This window comes from Rhineura floridana, chromosome 8, assembly GCF_030035675.1.
Source record: "Rhineura floridana isolate rRhiFlo1 chromosome 8, rRhiFlo1.hap2, whole genome shotgun sequence".
Lineage (NCBI taxonomy): Eukaryota > Metazoa > Chordata > Lepidosauria > Squamata > Rhineuridae > Rhineura > Rhineura floridana.
Genome location: NC_084487.1, coordinates 7,673,362 through 7,692,785, shown reverse-complemented (window position 1 = coordinate 7,692,785; position 19,424 = coordinate 7,673,362). Strand labels below are relative to the sequence as shown.

Here is a 19,424-nt window from a genome sequence, read left to right as displayed (position 1 = left end):
ATGCAATGTCATGATCATTTCAGGAAGCTGCTGGCCTGGAAACCAAGTCTGGCCAGGCTGGAAGCTTGTCTGCAAAGAACCATGTGTGGGGCTTTCTTAAAACATTTGTACTGAAAGAAAGACCTGCTCGGCCAACTCATTAAGAATCCCCCTTCCCCATCCTATAAATGTTCTAATGACACTCTACGCACCCCTGCCATTTTGGGGGGCATCTCTGCTTTGCCTCTCCTTATCCTTCAAACGGTTGAAATGAAGCCACTGCAAAGGTTCAACACAGCACTGTCTTATACCAATAAAAGTGATTCTGGCCCGCTTGCATTGGCTGCCTGTATGTTTCCAAGCTCGATTCAAGGTGCTGGTTTTAACCTATAAAGCCTTACACGGCTTGGGACCACAATACCTGATGGAACGCCTCTCCCAATATGAACCCACCCGTACACTACATTCAAGATCAAAGGCCCTCCTCCAGGTGCCTACTCCAAGGGAAGCTCGGAGAATGGCAACAAGGGAGAGGGCCTTCTCAGTGGTGGCCCCCAAATTATGGAATGATCTGTTTGATGAGGTGCGCCTGGCGCCAACACTGTTATCCTTTCGGCGCCAGATCAAGACTTTCCTCTTCTCCCAGGCATTTTAGCATGTGTTTTTAAATTGTTTTAAATCTTTAAATTGTGTTTTAAATTGTTTTTAAAATATGTGTTTTTAAATTTGTATATTTGTTTTAATGTTTTTAGTTACTGTAAACCTCCCAGAGAGCTTCGGCTATGGGGCGGTATATAAATACAATAAATACAAATGGAGAAACCTGTCTTATGCAGGTCCATTCGTCTAGCTTTGCCCTGGACTGTCTGCTCCGATGAGCAGCCACTTTCCAAGGCCTCGGGCCAAAACAAAGTCTCCCTCAGCCCCACTGAGATGATGCTTAAACTGGAGAGTCCAGCAACTGACCCTGGGACCTAGTGAGTGTGGGTAGTTCATTGTGACTTAAGCTCATAAAAATAAGTGAGTCTGCTCTGAGTATAATTAACACTGCATGTCATCCCATGCATACAAAGCATGCCCCTCCTCATTCAGGACATGGAACTGAAACAGCCTTGGTCGCTCTGGTGGATGATATGAGGAGGGCGTTGGATAGGGGAGAACACACATTCCTCGTCCTCCTGGATCTCTCAGCGGCTTTCGATACCGTTGACCACGGTATCCTTTTAAATCGCCTGGAGGGATTGGGAATAGGAGGCACTGTTTTACGGTGGTTCCATTCCTATCTCTCCGGCAGATATCAACGGGTAGCATTGGGGGATGAGGTTTCAGACCCTTGGCCCCTCAACTGTGGTGTGCCACAGGGTTCTATCCTCTCTCCCATGCTATTCAACATTTATATGAAATCGCTGGGAGCCATCATCAGGAGTTTTGGGCTGCAGTGTCACCAATATGTGGATGACACGCAGCTCTATCTCTCATTTAAATCTTCACCAGAGTTGGCTGTGGATACCTTGTCCAATTGCCTGGAATCCGTAAGTGGATGGATGGGAGAGAACAGGCTGAAGCTGAACCCCGACAAGACCGAGGTGTTGCTAGTGGGGGATAAGAGAAGGTTGGGAAATTTAGACTTGGTGCTTAATGGGGTGAGACTACCCCTGAAGGACCAGGTCCGCAGCCTAGGGGTCATTCTGGACTCCCAGCTGTCTATGAAGGCTCAGGTTTCGGCAGTGAGCCAGGCAGCCTGGTACCAACTTCATCGAGGCTGCGACCCTACCTTCCTATACATCTGCTCCCACGAGTGATACATGCCCTGGTCTCCTCTCGATTAGACTACTGTAATGCGCTCTACATGGGGTTACCCTTGAAGATGGTCCGGAAATTGCAGCTGGTACAGAATGCGGCGACACGCTTAATAAAGCAGAGCCGTCGCCGGGACCATGTCACCCCAGTGTTGATGGAGCTACACTGGTTGCCAGTTGTGTACCGGGCCCAATTCAAGGTGTTGGTGTTAACCTTTAAAACCCTATATGGTTTCGGCCCAGTTTATCTGAAGGAACGCCTCCAGTATCACCAAATATGCCGCCAAACAAGATCAGCCTCACAAGACCTTCTCTCGGTCCCACCGGTGTAAACAGCTAGGCTGGTGCGGACCAGAGAGAGGGCTTTTTTGATCGTGGCCGCCACCCTCTGGAACTTGCTTCCATTTGACCTCCGACATGCCTCCCCCCTGATGGCTTTTCGCCAAGCCTTAAAGACTTGGCTATTCAGGCAGGCCTATGGGATTTCTGGGGTGGGCTAGGTTCTTATGCTGTATTATTGAAGGGATAGTTTTAGATGAATTGATGTTAATATTGTGATTGTTGATTGTATGTGTTTTATATTGTATTTTATATTGTTGTAAGTCGCCCAAAGTGTCCGTTAATTCGGACAGATGGGCGACTAACAAATAAAATTTATTTTTATTATTATTATTATTATTATTATTATTATTATTATTATTATTATTTCTGTGATCTGGAAGCTATAAACATTTGCTCTGTAATAGCCTGCCCTATATTATCTCACCATGCGTAAAGCTTCAAAATGAATCCCTCCAGCTGCAGTTTGCAAAAGAGCAGAATTCTCAGTGTTCATGTGTGTCCTCTTATATCAGGCCTGCACAGATTATGACCCACATGCCAGGCAGTGTGGGTGGCAAACAAGGCCCTGCCTCTTGCAGCTCAAGGCAGGCAGCAAAAACAGAAGGTTCACTGCGCTCCCGATGGTCCGCCATATCTGGCTGGCGAGCTGCATTTTGCTCAGTGGGTAACAAGTTGGGCAAGCTTGATTTATAGGCATGTCAACGACATTGATTAGGGATGATTATGGAATCGGCCTCTGTCATATTCCAGCATAAATGCTGAGGTTTTACAGTACTGAATACGTTTACCAGAGTGGAATTCAAAATACTGGAACCTATTGTGGTTTCTAGCAACACAACATGAATGGCTTTAAAAGAGGATTAGACAAATACATGGAGGATAAGGCTATCAACGGCTACCGGCCACAATGGCTATGCTCTGCCCCCATGGTCGGAGGCAGTATGCTTTTGAATGCCAGTGGCTGGAAACCACAGGAGGGGAGAGTGCTTCCTATGGGCATCTGGTTGGCCACTGTGAGAACAGGATGCTGGATTAGATGGGCCATTGGCCTGATCCAGCAGGCTCTCCTTATGTTCTTATGCATTCTGCAAGCCAGATGGGGAGTGGGTGGGATCCCTGCTTCCTTTTCTATTTCATGATAGTAAAAACAAATCAAAAGTAAATTTTAAAAATGTCCCTCCAAAGGAAAAACCACCTCAGCTTTTCTTTTTGACTTTTCAACTCTCAGGACACAATCAGAGCAGAACCGAACAGCTGTCAGAATCTCAGCAAAATTATGGGACAGAACTGAGGGGATCCAGGCACCCCAAATCAATACGCCACTTGATTTAGAGATCCATGGATGTGTGGAAGAGGCAGAGGAAACCTGAAGAGAGGCCACTGTGCCATTCTTAATCGGTACATGAACCATTTTCTACAGGTGCTCCCGACAATAGCTCCCAAATCTAAACTGGGGTAGTAATGCACCCAACACATATACCAGAAAAAAAAGCAGGGTGTCATTTAAATATATAATTGAAATTCTGCACCACAGTTGACTTGGTGTCTTGGATAGGGCTCAAGAGACAAATTCACAGATTTGAGATCTACTGACACTTCCAGTTTCACATTCAATTTCCATTACAGTATTTATTTATTTAGGTAGTGCCATTGGTGTGAATACTTGAATTTACAGTTTGAAGCTGAAATTTTAAAAAAAATCATCTCTGAATTCAAAATCAAAATGCTTTTTTAGCTATTGGCATCTTCTAATTGTTCTGGCAGTCTCTTATAGGAGATCCCATAAGTGATGCATACTAAATTTTATTTTTATTTATTTATTATTTGATTTATAACGTCATTGCATGTAAAATATCAAATACAAGCAAAACGCTACATACAAGGGGTGCAGAAATTTAGGTGCCCCGTAGTCACTGGTGCCTTTTTAAAAACCTAGTTACTGACTTCCGGGCTGCTGAAGATGCCAAGGAGCAACTTTCTCACACTATCTCAAAAACTGACTCCATGTATACCTCCATAGATTCTAAGGTCATCTTCTCTGGGTGTGCCTATCAAATGAAGTGTGATGAATGGCTACTCAAGAGAGAGGACCTGTTCAGTGGTGGTGCCCCAGTAGGGGGAAACCCTCCCTAGATAGACTTGCCTGGCATCTACATTATAGTCCTTTTGGCACCAGGCATTTAAAATCCTTAAGATCTTATAAGGAGATTGCAGAGAAGCTAAATGAATTCTTTGCATCTGTCTTCACAGTGGAAGATATAGGGCAGATCCCTGAACCTGAACTAACATTTGCAGGAAGGGATTCTGAGGAACTGAGACAAATAGTGGTAACGAGAGAGGAAGTTCTAGGCTTAATGGACAATATAAAAACTGACAAATCACCGGGCCCGGATGGCATCCACCCGAGAGTTCTCAAAGAACTCAAAGGTGAAATTGCTGATCTGCTAACTAAAATATGTAACTTCTCCCTCGGGTCCTCCTCCATGCCTGAGGACTGGAAAGTGGCAAATGTAACGCCAATCTTCAAAAAGGGATCCAGAGGGGATCCCAGAAATTACAGGCCCGTTAGCTTAACTTCTGTCCCTGGAAAACTGGTAGAAAGTATTATTAAAGCTAGATTAACTAAGCACATAGAAGAACAAGCCTTGCTGAAGCAGAGCCAGCATGGCTTCTGCAAGGGAAAGTCCTGTCTCAGTAACCTATTAGAATTCTTTGAGAGTGTCAACAAGCATATAGATTGAGGTGATCCAGTGGACATAGTGTACTTAGACTTTCAAAAAGCGTTTGACAAGGTACCTCACCAAAGGCTTCTGAGGAAGCTTAGCAGTCATGGAATAAGAGGAGAGGTCCTCTTGTGGATAAGGAATTGGTTAAGAAGCAGAAAGCAGAGAGTAGGAATAAACGGACAGTTCTCCCAAGGGAGGGCTGTAGAAAGTGGAGTCCCTCAAGGATCGGTATTGGGACCTGTACTTTTCAACTTGTTCATTAATGACCTAGAATTAGGAGTGAGCAGTGAAGTGGCCAAGTTTGCTGACGACACTAAATTGTTCAGGGTTGTTAAAACAAAAAGGGATTGCGAAGAGCTCCAAAAAGACCTCTCCAAACTGAGTGAATGGGCGGAAAAATGGCAAATGCAATTCAATATAAACAAGTGTAAAATTATGCATATTGGAGCAAAAAATCTGAATTTCACATATACGCTCATGGGGTCTGAACTGGCGGTGACCGACCAGGAGAGAGACCTCGGGGTTGTAGTGGACAGCACGATGAAAATGTCGACCCAGTGTGCGGCAGCTGTGAAAAAGGCAAATTCCATGCTAGCAATAATTAGGAAAGGTATTGAAAATAAAACAGCCGATATCATAATGCCGTTGTATAAATCTATGGTGCGGCCGCATTTGGAATACTGTGTACAGTTCTGGTCGCCTCATCTCAAAAAGGATATTATAGAGTTGGAAAAGGTTCAGAAGAGGGCAACCAGAATGATCAAGGGGATGGAACGACTCCCTTACGAGGAAAGGTTGCAGAATTTGGGGCTTTTTAGTTTAGAGAAAAGGCGGGTCAGAGGAGACATGATAGAAGTGTATAAAATTATGCATGGCATTGAGAAAGTGGATAGAGAAAAGTTCTTCTCCCTCTCTCATAATACTAGAACTCGTGGACATTCAAAGAAGCTGAATGTTGGAAGATTCAGGACAGACAAAAGGAAGTACTTCTTTACTCAGCGCAGAGTTAAACTATGGAATTTGCTCCCACAAGATGCAGTAATGGCCACCAGCTTGGATGGCTTTAATAGAAGATTAGACAAATTCATGGAGGACAGGGCTATCAATGGCTACTAGCCATGATGGCTGTGCTCTGCCACCCTAGTCAGAGGCAGCATGCTTCTGAAAACCAGTTGCCGGAAGCCTCAGGAGGGGAGAGTGTTCTTGCACTCGGGTCCTGCTTGCGGGCTTCCCCCAGGCACCTGGTTGGCCACTGTGAGAACAGGATGCTGGAGTAGATGGGCCACTGGCCTGATCCAGCAGGCTCTTCTTATGTTCTTATGTTTTTTAATGCTGTTTTTATGGTTTGCTACTGGTAGTTACTATTTTTATTGTGATTATTTGTTTTTGCTTCCTTTGTATTATTATTTTTTAAATTGTACTGTTCACCATTCAGAGAATGTCAGTTATTATGCAGTATACAAATGTTGTTGGTAAAAAAATAAACAAAGCAAGAACTTCACCCCTGCTGAACACCACTGCAATGTAATTATCAAAATGTCAGAAACTAAGTGCCATTGAATATCCATTTTTTCTATTTCGTACAATCAAATACTAAATGCCAGTACATGGTTAACTACTAAATACCGTCAAATATCAATGCTGAAATGAAATATCACTAGATGTTGAACTGAGAGATCAAATATTTGGTAACGTCAAGCAAATATTTGAGTGTACAGAGGATATTCAACACCAAAATTTACAGAAGAGAATGTGGAGGGGAATTTGTTACAGCAAATTTGCTTCAACATTTCAGGGTGCAGTGGGGTGCTTGTGCCTTTATTAGTGGCTTCCAAGCCACATCTGATCTGCTGTGCCTCTCTGACCACCAGCTCACCAAAACCACATCTCATCTCATCTCTCCTACTGTCATTGCTCTTACCCCTATATGTACGTTCAGACAAAGAGGATATTCTTACATCATCCAAGCTGAGCATCGCAACTAAAGTGAGTACCAGGAGCAACAGTTGATATAGGGTTGCCAGGTCCATGTCCTGAGACTGATCCTGTATCTTTAGGAGAAGAGAATGCCAGCCAAGTATACCCTTTATCTATACACATACACCTTTAAACTAACATCCTTATGTTCCAACGCCCAAGTCCAGCACATACTCATTACACACAGGGTTGGAAAATATGCCTACCGCAGATGGGTTAAAAATCAGGCTGAATTATGTCTGGTGTAATATGCTTTGCGCTGATCAAGACTGTTTACTTCCAGAGACTCAGTAGCTCATTGCCCAGCAGTTTCGTGTTTTCAGCCTGCAAAACCACACCACATTTGATGAAAATACACAGGAAGGGTTGATCTGTCCAAGAGTGTCTCGATGAGCCCAACACAAAACAGGTGGTGCAAGACTCCAGCAAACCTTTCCCTGGAGGTGAGACAGCCAAAATTCCTAGGATCCGCAGCTACAAATCTCCGTATGCCTCTGAGCCGTCATGCTAAATACTATAACTTGCCTCTGCCCAGTAACATTAGGATCAGTTGTGGGCAGTGTTTCTTACCTCCTCCCCTGCAGATGAGTTATCCCCTTCCAGTGAGTTTGCCACTTGCACACTCTTAATTTGCTCTCTTCACTGGCCATCCAACAGCAAGGAAGGGACTGTACTTGAGAGCAAATGACATAAAGGATGCCCCTCCCACAGGGGACTGCTATACTGTTGAGGTTAAGTGCTGCATCCAGGCAATGTGTTCCTCACCTTGCAAGAGCACCGCAAAGCCACTTCTGTGATCTGGTGCTTGGAGCTGCAGACCACACCAGGTCAAGGACTTGGTTCAGCAGGCACTTACAACCAAGGGGTCTGCGCGAGCATCCAGCCTCACTGTGAACAAGTACTGGAACATGGTAACTGTGGCTTCTCCATCTTCTCTGTGGCCCTTGTGAAGATTGGCTGGTTTGAAGCCAGGCCAAGAAGATGTTGCGAGGTGAACCAGGAATGAGCTCTACCTCCTGATGATGCAATCGGCCTGAGCACATACAGACCTCAGTGATGTCACTAGACAGGGCATTGTGGGAAAAGCCCAAGGCTGGCTTTTATAACATGGATCCCAGACTGCAAGTCAGGAATGTGAAAGAGGTCAGAAATCAGTTGCTGGACAAGCCATAGGCATCCTAACAATGGTGGCATATTGGAAATTGTTCATGAGAGAAAATAGAGGAGTCTAAGAACTAAACATTATGGTAGCAGATCTCCTTGTTTCAGTGAGGATCTGTATCAATCATGCATAAAGCAGAGGAGTGTCTCACTTTTAGACCAAAGGGGGATGCTAAATCCTTCACCTCTTGCTGCTTACCTGCCTCCACTCTGCTCCCCACCAGGCAATTTTCTTCTCATACAAGTTGCAATACCAAAAGGGAGTTCAGATGGGAGAAAAAACACTTGGGGGGAATGAAGATTCAGCTCCCCTCATCTGTGCATCCCATTTGCTCTAAAAATCTGACAGACGTTATTCACATTTGGGGGAAAACCTGGGTTTTAGCCAATGGCTCTGCTGGAATTTCATCTACTTTAGCCCAAGACCACCACCTAAAGCTTAGGTAACAAACAGTGGGGGCTGGGGGCTCCATGTCAGCGAGGCAGTGGAATCTGCTCCAGGTTTTAGTGTGAACTTCCAAGGAGCTATCCAAGGTGCTTTCAGCATCTTGGACAGCTCCTTGAAAGTTCGGACTAATACCTGGAGTGGATTCTACTGCCCCACTGACATGGAGACACCAGCCCTCAGTAGTAATAAAAGAAGGGTTTTTTTGACAGAAAGCAGACAGCAGCAGTGATAAGATTGCCATTTATGCAACACATAGGGGGAAAAAGTGGTCTGTCCTTTGTCACTGCTGACCTCACAACCAATGAGTTATAGCTTGTGGCTTACTAGTTAATGATGATGAATGGATAAAATGGGACCCCTCTTTCTTCTACATCTCATATTTGATACGTGAATATTCATTGCTGTGGAGAACGAGAAGGGAACATAGGAAGTCACATAGCAGGAAGGGGTGGGACAAACAACTATTCTAGAACTTTGGACTTCAACAGGTGGTGGCTTGGGACTGTCAAATGGATCACACCATTGGCAACACCACAATCCCCCCCCCCCGTTCAGTGGTTTTGCTCTAGGAATTTTTCAGAGAGAGAGAGAGAGAGAGAGAGAGAGAGAGGCACAGGAGAGGAGAAGACATGTATGAGGCAGAAAAAGTTTACTGCAATTGTATGCACCCTGCCTGAGAGTAAACCCCACTGAACAGAGTGGGACGTACTTCCATATTAACACACATAAGATCAGACTGCATGAGTGGGACCCACATTTCAGGGTGGGGTCCTGTGCCCTACAAGGTTGAAGACGATAGTTTAATAGTTTGACAAGATGGCATATTCCAGCACCGTTGAGGCTCACTAATAGCAAGAAGCGGTAACCAGAAAGGGAGGTGAAAGTTGTTGTCACTGTTGTTGTTTTTTAAAGTGTACTCTGTCTTTCTACAAGGTGCTCAAAGCAGCTCAATGGGAGCTTATGGGTTTTGCTGATATGTTCTGCACTAATCTAAAAGAAATTGGGTACTCCACTGAATAAAATCCACCCAAATGTATACTAATATTATCTGGAAGAATTAAAAGAGATCTTGAATTAATCCTGAGCTGCTTAATAGTATCCAAAAATGGAAACTGTCTTAAATGGGAGGAGGGAAACATTCAGCCCAATAATTCCAGAATGGTTTCATTTTATTTATTTTGTAACAAACATTATCCACGTGACAAGAGACTGATTAAATTGCAATGTGCCATTCAGATTAACTGGTAAATAACACCGATTACAAATTCACCAAAACAGCTTAAAGTTACAGATGTCCGATTCGCTTTTTCTGTTACTGAATGTGACTAATATTTAACCACTGTCTGTGAATTGTTGCACTTATGACCAAATTAACTTATATTGTCAGAGTTCCATGGTATAGAGGGGGGAAATAATAATTAGTTATGCCATTCAACACGATCCTCCAAAATGCATTATTAGAGTCTGCATTATCAGCAATATAAATGGATAATATTTGTGATGTGCCAAGTGTAAGATGATGCTCAACTTTAGACCCTCTTCAAACTGTTGTGATAGAATCCGAAAACTGCAAACCACTCCACATGTGATATCCAACTAAGGATTAACCTTGTGGGATCTTTGCTTTATGGTAGGGAACACTCACTGCCAATTCTTACTAGGGATTGGGGGTGCAAGGAGAGAGGAATTCGATTCAGTTTGCATTTAAAGGTGTACTTACTGAACTCACACTTTCCAAAAGCAAGGTTTATTCTAACATGCAGCTAGCCCGCATTTTGTGCAGTATGCAAAAAAAAAAGGTGCTGGCACTCAGTACTGGCTAGTTCTGTCACAAAAAAAGATCTGCTAATGGTATATTACGGGGCAAATTACTTGACTAGTTCAGGGGTGGGCAATGTGCTGGCTGCTTGTGCAGTTGGGGGAAAAAAACGTAGAATAAACTTTATCCAAAAGAATACACAAATCAAAACACAGCTTTGGCCTCAATCAATCACAGTTTATTCGACCAAATGGTCAGCATAGAGACATAATAAAATCAAACCGTGTGGTACATGACAAATAAATATTATATGACACTTTAAGACAATTAAATAAAATATAAATTTAAGATAAATACAGAGATATCAAAACTATGCATTTCTAATTGACTTTCCTGTAGCTCGAGCATGAGTTTCAGCTGTATAGTGATATTCATCTCAAAAGGTTAGGATAGCATCAGTTTATCCAATTTAAGATTTATTGTATTGCACTATTTAAGTTAAAAAGACTTTTTACAGTATTGCACCTTAAATTTTGAGCAGCCACGGTGAACTTTGCTACTTGTGAAGTGATTTTTAGAGATGTATCACCTAGAAGGTATTCCAGCCAGAAATATTCAGGTTCATGCGAGAAAGGGGCCAGTAAGGGAATAATTAGCTGTTGCCTTAAGGTCTTATAGAGAGAGCAATGAAGCAACACATGTGCATTGTTCTCAACTGCATCTTCACCGCAAAGACAGAAACGATCTTTGTAGGGTGTTTTAGTAAATCTGCCCTCCATAACAGCAGAAGGTAAAGCATCCAATCGGATCTGTGCGAAGGCTTTTCGATATCTGGGGATTCCTAGGTTCAGTAAATACGGCATTGGAGTAAAAAATTTGGGATTATGCCTTTGTTTTTTAATTGGCATTAATTGCTGTTGGTAATCTATATCTTTCAGACGCTGTCGTATGTTCGCTAAAGCTGTTTCAGGGCCCAAAAGAGAGACAAGTTGAGGAGAAAGCCCTATCTTTAAAAGTTTGCCTGTCACTAAACCAACCCAAGCAGAGTGAAAGTTGTCTTTTAAAATGTCAGGAGCAAGTCCAATGGGATTGAAAGTGAGTTTTAGCCAGGTGTTAATCCTTAGCAGCCATATCTTGGCCTCTACTGACTGGACTCCAGCTTCCAGTCTAAGAATATTATTAGGTATACATGGAGGAATTGCCATAATAGATCTTAAAAAAATGGTTTGAATTGCTTCAAACTCACTAAATTTCAAATTATTGTTAACTTGGGAGCCAAAAGTCAACTGCAATATAATTTTGGCATTAAAGATTTTGATAGCTGGCAGAAAAGCTTGCTCCCCTTTAGAATAGTAAAAATCTCCAAAGTTTGCAGTGCAGGTCTCCAGCCAAGTAACACGAACAAAAATGTGTGTAAAGTGTGTATAAAAGGCATATATTAGTAAAATAACACAAAAATGTGTTATATTAGGGGAAATGTTTGCTTTTCAAATATGTGTACATGAGGCAAAATTGCATATAAAAATGCGTACATTAGGAGGAAATCACACTTAAATACTGATGAATTTTGACAAGGACCTTAAAAATGGTTAATGGTGTGTAAATGTAGAGAACTGAACTTAAGATTGGGAAAAATTAGAAACTAAAATCGATAGATTTGCCTATCCCTGTCTTTTACCTCCTTCCCCAAGCTAAGTCTTGTGTGTGTGTGTGTGTTTGATCCATTTGGGGTTTTCAAACACTCCCATCAACTTCTCGAAAGCTGGGAAAGCCCAGATGGTTTTGAGGTTGAGCCAGGAAAGGGTAATTGGACTGAGTCACCTGGGTGCCTCTTGCCAATCCAATTTTCAGAATCCAAAATGCCCCCGTTACCAGATACCTCTGATCCAGTATCATTACTCTGATCCCTCCAGTATAAAGACACTGAACTCACTGTTGTTGGGGGGCAAAGAGCAGGATGGGGCCACTGCGCTTATGTCCTGCTTTGGGCTTCCCATAGGCATCTGCTTGGCCACCATGGCAACAGAATGCTGGTCTTGATGGGCCTTTGACCTGATCCAGCGGGGCTCCTCTTATGTTCAATACTCTGCTGTATCAATCAGTGGGGCTAGAAATAATTTCCATGTAGTTTGCAGGCATTATATGCACTCATTCAACACCCCCAGCATCTATGGGGAAGGAACATAGTTCAGGAATAGAGCCTCTGCTTTACATGGCATCCCCAGGCAAGGCTGGGAGAGAACCCAGTCTGAAATGTTGGAGAGCTGCTGCCAGGCAGTGTGGACAGCACTGAGCCATATGGACTAATGGTCTGACCCAAGATAAGGCTCCTTCCTATGTCCCTGTGGTTTGGGAGAGTGGGCTGTAGCTCAGTGGTAGAGCATCTGTTTTTCAGGCAGAAGGTCCCAGGTTCAATCCCAGCATCTGCAGGTAGCGGTAGGAGAGACTCACTGCTACTCAGTGTAGGCCACAGTGAGCAAGACAGACCAACTCAGCATAAGGCAGCTTCCTGTCTTCCTGCGCATAGCCCCTCACTATCTGGAAGCACCTTACTGCCTCTTTAAGGTCAGACTGAAACAAGCACAATCAAAGCACAATCCAGAGTTTGCTAAACTGAAGAGACTGTGTGCCTGTCACTTTGCTCTCTGCCAAGCTCAGGGCCCTCTTATTTATGAAGAAAAATGAACACACCATCATCACCAGGATTGAAGGATGCCAGCACAAGCCAGCCATGCAGCTCACCTGTTTGTCAGAGAGGATGTACAGGTGCTTGTGATCCACCGAAAAGGCCATGTCCCGCAGGATTGGCCCTGCAGGGTCCACTACTTGCACAATCTCGTACTCGAGGGCACCTTTGATGGGGCCATCCACGCGGATCTGCAAAACCAAAAGGAGAAGACTTAAGACAAAGAAACCAGGTAAAGGACAGCATTGCATCCAGGGTCACACTCGCATGTTGGTCATTTGGAGTTTCTGGAAATCAAAGGCTTCTCTTTATTTTCAAAGCCCATTAATTATTTTATGATATTTGTATCCTGCCCTTCCTCCAAGCAGCTGAGGATCTCCCTCCTATCCCCATTTTAAACTTCGCAACAATCTTGAGAGGCAGATTCATCTGAGACATAGAGAGACTGGCCCAATCCATCCACTAAACGTGTAGTCTCTTGCACTCAGGGTACCAGATAGGAAATGTGTAAAGCTGGAGAAGGCAACCTGGGGGAGGAGCTGCAGAAGAAAGAATATGGTTCAGCACCTCCAGCCTACCTGCTACTTTGCCCTTTGAAATGTCTGCTCTCTACACTCTACTTAATGGGTGTTTGATAGTGCCTGATGTTTAAAGACCTGGGTCTGCTGACCTTCTTTGTTGTTCCACCCATATTAGTGGCATTTCAGGAGATTTCCTGAAACAGCCCTGAAATGCACACCTGAAAATTGTTCGTACAAGAAGATGTTTTGGTATCTTTCTGTAGTGCCAACTGGAGTTTTGTTAACCAAGTTCTGTATTTTCTGGATATACCAATTATGTTATATATACATATATTTACTGATTTCTAATTTGTTGATATATCAATTACATTTTGATTTTTTTAAAAATTAATGGCAGTTGATTAATTCCACCACCCCATTTTGATGACACAGGTCAGTCAATGTCTTCATGTGAGCCCCCAGTTCTCAACGGGCAGCCTTGCCCCTTCAGCCCCCAAGCTTTACCCCACCCCATCCCCCTCCTCTTCTTGATTCCTGATCCCAACATTCTCTGGACAGATTTTCTGTTAATGAGAGAATCTGGCTTATTTGAGCTCATGGAGGGATTTGCCCTCATTCCATAACCCTGAGGTTTAGCTGGTCCGTTGGCATGTCCTGATATTCCCACGGTATCGCCACAGGCACATCCTGAAGCTCAAATCTCTAATATTCCCAGAATCTTGCTTAAAAATAACACCCGGTGCCAAACCTGGAAGTTGTGTTCTCCAGCTCAGGGTTCCTAAGGCTAGTGGTTAGGTCAGGGAATAGATCTGCAGTTGGCATAAGGCACTGTGGTGTTAACCAGACATGGGTAACAACTCAGATTCCCACAATTTTATACCAGACCTGACCAACCTATAGGCTTCTGTTATATATTCTATTACAGGGCTAGCCGATCAGCAGGCTTCACTCTGCCTGCCAACTGCAGAGGCTGTATAGCCCTAGTTGCTTCTGTGTCTGAAGAAATCCCTAAGGCCTGACCATATACAATCCATGGTAATTTCCTAGGCTAGATCCCAACCTCAGGCCTTTTAAAGCTGGTTGACCAATTTTTTTAAAAAATATATAAATAAAAATAAGGTTCCTAGCTTCAAACCCTGGAGTCTCACGCAGTAAAAGAATTAAGAGCTGGATTGCATTGTTCTGCATCCCATAACTCTGTCGAAAAGATATAGATTTGTATGTTTGATTCTAAGATAAAATCAATTAAATTACACACTTGGGGAGTATATTGTCTGCTTTCAACCTTAGACACTCAGTCGCACACAGCCAACCGGCGGGCACTTCCAACCTCCCAGCCCTAAGCCAATCTGGCAGCCCTGAAGGATCCTGACATAATGACATTAATTCCACATCCCTGGAGCCTCTTGCCATTCATTTTTATTCTGCCAGGCAGGTTGCTATTAAAAACAGCCGCCCAGTATTCGGCAAAGGTCAGCCATCAGAGGGACCCTCCTGGTAGCTGTTTGTTTGTTTGTTCGAACATTATCTGGGGCTGGAGGTTGTATTTATATCCACTGAAGTATCAAGACAATTAATATCCTTTCCCAGTAGCAAACAGATGTTTGTGTTCAAGCATTCCAGCTTCAGTCAGGCCTGGAATGATCTTCTTAATGAACAAACAATACTATTAATCTTTAAAGATGCAGACACCTCTCTCTCTCTCGCTCTCTCCATCCCTCTATAGCCTGGCAAAGGATAGTTGTGCCAGCCTTGCCCAAGGTGTTGATGGGCAGCAAGGGCAGCTGCTCAGAGCAGCAACTTTCCAGGGTCCCCAGATAGGGATGTCAGAGAATTCGGACAAAAACAGAAAAGGAAGTGGAAATTGCTGCAGTTTGCATGTTCATCTGTGGTCAGGACCAGAAACCAGACAAGCTTGGTATTAGTTCACACAGTTGATGTTTAGCATATGCAAGTCTGTGTCTGTGATGTCCCTGTATGTAGATATTACTGTAAATATGGTAAGTGCAGGTTTTGTAGGGTAAATGTGGTAAGTAGAGTGAGTGAGTGGGGCGAGTACATGGGCTAGAATGCTGGAGAATGCTGTATTGTGATTGGCTGAGCGTTTGAGTGGCTGAAGGTATAAATGAGAGGATGACAGTTGAGAAAGTTCTGTTGGTTGAGTCGATTGGTCGGTTGTTGTGGGTTGGATTATATTTGGCTGGTATTAAGGCAGATTATATATGACTGGAAACATAAAGAGTGACACTATATGAAACCATACACTTGTTAAATATACCTAAAGTAATCTTGTTATTTCCTGGTGTTTATAAATAAATATTTTATTGGTTTACCAAAAGCCTGATCCGTGGCTGGGGTTTACACAGACCTGAAGGGAGGGCAGGGTAATTACCAAGGTGGAGAAACAGTATCAAATGGTGGCAGCGGTGAAGAGATAGTGTATCATCAAGTATCCAGGGCAACCCAGGGCTGTATGCTTTATTGGCACAAAGATACAGGGGGGTTGTGGTCTGCAAGTGCACCAGACATAAAGTAACAATAAGCCAGAAAGGAGACTAAGGCAAAGTCTCAAAGCAATATTGTGAAATAGGGAGTGGCTGGTGGTGCTGCCTAGCAGTGGGATCTTGCGAGATCTGTGCTAGAGCCGGTGAGAGAACAAATAAAAACCAGGATCCTGACTGGAGGGACCTGACAGGAGGTGGCAGCAGGTGGGATCCTGACAGTGTCCTCTCTTTGTCTTCTTTTCTTAGTAATGCACTTACTTTCTTTTAAAAAAATTATGTGCATGTGGCTACCGTACATGGGAAAGGGGGATGGGGTAGTAGTGTGGGTAAGTGTACAATTATGGCTGGGGGAAGGCTACTCAAGAGACGCTCATGCTTAATTTGAGCAGGGGTGCTTGCATAGTTAGACACACTTGATTCAGAAGATACTTGCTCCATTCCCAATTAGTGATGGAAGGATCTGATAATTTTGGTTCTCTCAGTTTCTCATTCTTCCAATCTGAAATTCAGTTCTCCATATTTCTGCAGCAATTTGCAATTTTTTTAAAAAAAAAAAACCTCATGAAAATTCTTCAGCATTTTAGTGCAAATTTCTCCTCATAAACATATTTTTGTATGTAATTTTTACTAATGCACAAATATTTGCAAGCCATTTCCCCTTATAATAAAATTTTGTTATTTTGACTAATACATTCATTTTTAGGCACATTTTCCCCTAATATGTGCATTTTTGTAATATTGTTTGGCTAGAGAACTGCATCGCAAAATTCAGATAAGTAAGAATTTTGAAGGATAGCTGTGTTTTGGCCCTCATATTGTTTCCGGGAGTGCAAATTTGATAGATTAGGCTTTAAACACAAATGGAATTGAATATCTCCCCCATCCCTAGTTGCGGGTGTGATCAAAAAGCTGGAGTGACTCCGAAGGAGGAGAGGAATTTGGGAGGCTGGGGGCTTTAGAGCCAAAGAAGGATTAAGCAGATCATATCCTGCAACTGGAGAGATTGCAGGAGGAGGCAATTACAATGGGAATAGGAGGCTTGTTTAGGGTAACACGGAGCCTGGGCAGGATGCCAGGAATTTGTATGCAACAATAAACTCTCCAGGAGGGGTCCAAATATGAGAATTCACAGCTTTCCTTTGATGAAAGAAAACCGACTGAACTCTGAGGACCCTTAATTTGTGAATCCGTAACACAGCTTCGTATGTTGTCTTTGCTGCTGCTGTGGTTAAGAATTTGGGTTGCATCCAATGCTAACCCTACTCATGACTAAGTTAGGCCCATTGATTTCAACAGCTCTACTCCTAGTAGGACTTGGCTGAATAAACCCTTAGGTTTCTGGTTTTACTGATGGTCTTTTTTATAATGGGCAAAGCAACCCAACTCCCTTGTGCTGGGCTGAGGTGTGTGGATTGGGCAGAGGTGTCTCTCCACCCAGTTCTGCCCACTAAACTGGTTTCCCACAGGCCACCGCTGATGGAGTTGACATGTCAGCCTGCCAGGGTGGAGATTCCCCTTCCCTCTGCAGGATCCCAGCTGGCAGGAGCCAGAGGAGGGCCCCAAAAGAGACACCCCAGAATCCAGGCCTAATCACTGCACTAGCTCCAGGCTAGCACAGCAGTCGACCTGCCCCCTTGTTTTATGGTGTAGCCTTCCCTTGTATCAGTGCCAGTGAAGGGTGGGCTTTAAATGTTTTTAAATAAATGCATTAGATAAATATGGTCAACTTCAGAAGTCCTGCCAGCACAATCCATTGGGCAAGACTGCCCATCCTTGTCAGAAGCACAGAGGCTTATTCCGAATTAATCTCACTATAAACGATCAAATTAAAGTGGCCGAAAAATGCACCTAGGCCTGATGCTCTGCAGATCAGTCCATGTTGCCCTAAGTGCAAGCCAGCCAAAGCATGACGACTAAAGAGAGACCTCCCTAATGCCTTATTGCTTTTCCAATACCATTTTCCCTCCCTAGTTTATGAATCGAATGTCCCCCAAAGGACAGGCAGTAACTCTTGCTGGTTGCCATTCCCAGGGTGGAGAAAGAACGCCAGTCCTGAGCATATGATCTAACACCAAGGCCGTTATATATGAAATGCATTCCAGCTGTTCCATTGATTTGGGCTACATGATGTTGCTTTATTGATCCTGGTGATTGGGGAAGGCAGGCAACCAGCAAAGGGGGAGGAGGCATCATTGCCCATGACACACCGTCTTTCCCTCATTTACTCTCCTCCGTGCAGGCTTAATGGCCTGCTCTAATTTGTCTAATGACTGCTAACAGCCAATCAATTGACAATAAAACTTTGTCTGGATCTTCTCTTGCGGGAGGCAGCTGCAAGGGCCCTCTGTAAGCTCTGCAAACTGAAGATGCTACTAAGGAAGAGGCAGAGATCTCCCCACACCCCAAGGAGAATCTGAGCTAGAATTACAGCTTCTGGCAGGGGACAGAAACATTTCTAGGAGGAGAGCAAAATCTGTGGCCCTTGAGATGTTGTTGGACTACAATTCCCATTGTCCCTGACTGTTGGCCATGCAGGGGCGGATGGGATTTAGAGCATTATGAGGGCCACAGGTCCCCCACCCCTGGTTCATGGAGTAGCCCTGGGGCCTGCTGCTTTCCAGCAGGTTCTAGGCTTGCTTCAGAAGGAAAAGATGGCACGGATGCCTTTTAAATCTCCCCACAAAGAATGTCTCAGGGACCCCGCTGGATCAATGCTCTGGAGCTTGCTGCTGCGAGTGCATACCTCCATCAAGTTATGGGGAGGGAAGACAGAGGGCCCCTCCAGCCCTCTGCTTTTTTGGGGGGGATATGCTGCAACAATAGAGCAATCTAATAAGAGTGCTTTAGTGGTGGATTTATACTGGAACATCCACAATTCATTCTGCTTTATTAGTTGCTCTGCAACTAAATTAGGACAAGTCCCCCACCTCCAGAACATTTGCAGTATAAAATGTTGCAGGATTTTAGCAGGAAGTTCCAGGGCATGGACTGATTGCAAATGTCCACCTTGAAACCTTTGAAGGCACTAACAGTATTGAAAGCAGGCTCTTGAATATCTGCCCTGATACCATCATGAACACAAATCTTGATGAATGCACAATAAAAAGGATGTTTGGAGGGGCCCAGAGTAGTGCAGGCGCAGAGGCTCACTGTGTTATCCAGTCCTCAGCAGTGCTGACCCTTCACAGCAAGCCTGGCTGCCCACTTCAGCAACTAAAGAAGAGAAAGGGCCCCTTTAAGCACACCCACCTAACCTAATCCTTATCAACAGCATGCACATTTTAGTCCCAGCACACAGATGCGGCTGGAAAGGAGCGCCAGTGGTGCAGCTGGGAGACTCTGGGTTGTAATCCAAGGAAAGCATCACCCAGTGACCTGTTTTGTGAAGCCAGACACCCAACTGGGATGCAAAATTAGGTCAAAGCAAGGCCTCCCTGTAAATCAAAGAGCTGGAGCCAAGCTGCTCCTTCCTGGTACAGAGCGAGCGAGCGAGAAAGAGAAGGTAGCACCAGGACTACGGAG

The 19,424-nt window shown here is 44.0% G+C and overlaps 1 protein-coding gene across 9 annotated transcripts in view; it reads right to left on the bottom strand.

Moving 5' to 3' along the window:
* Positions 1-19,424, bottom strand: part of PLXNA4 (plexin A4) — a 748,486-nt gene that overhangs the window by 352,598 nt on the left and 376,464 nt on the right. For all 9 annotated transcript variants that reach the window (XM_061638090.1, XM_061638091.1, XM_061638093.1 and 6 more), the window contains exon 4: positions 12,934-13,068. In XM_061638090.1, coding sequence (XP_061494074.1) covers positions 12,934-13,068 — 135 coding nt within the window. The remainder of the gene's footprint in view (positions 1-12,933; positions 13,069-19,424) is intronic.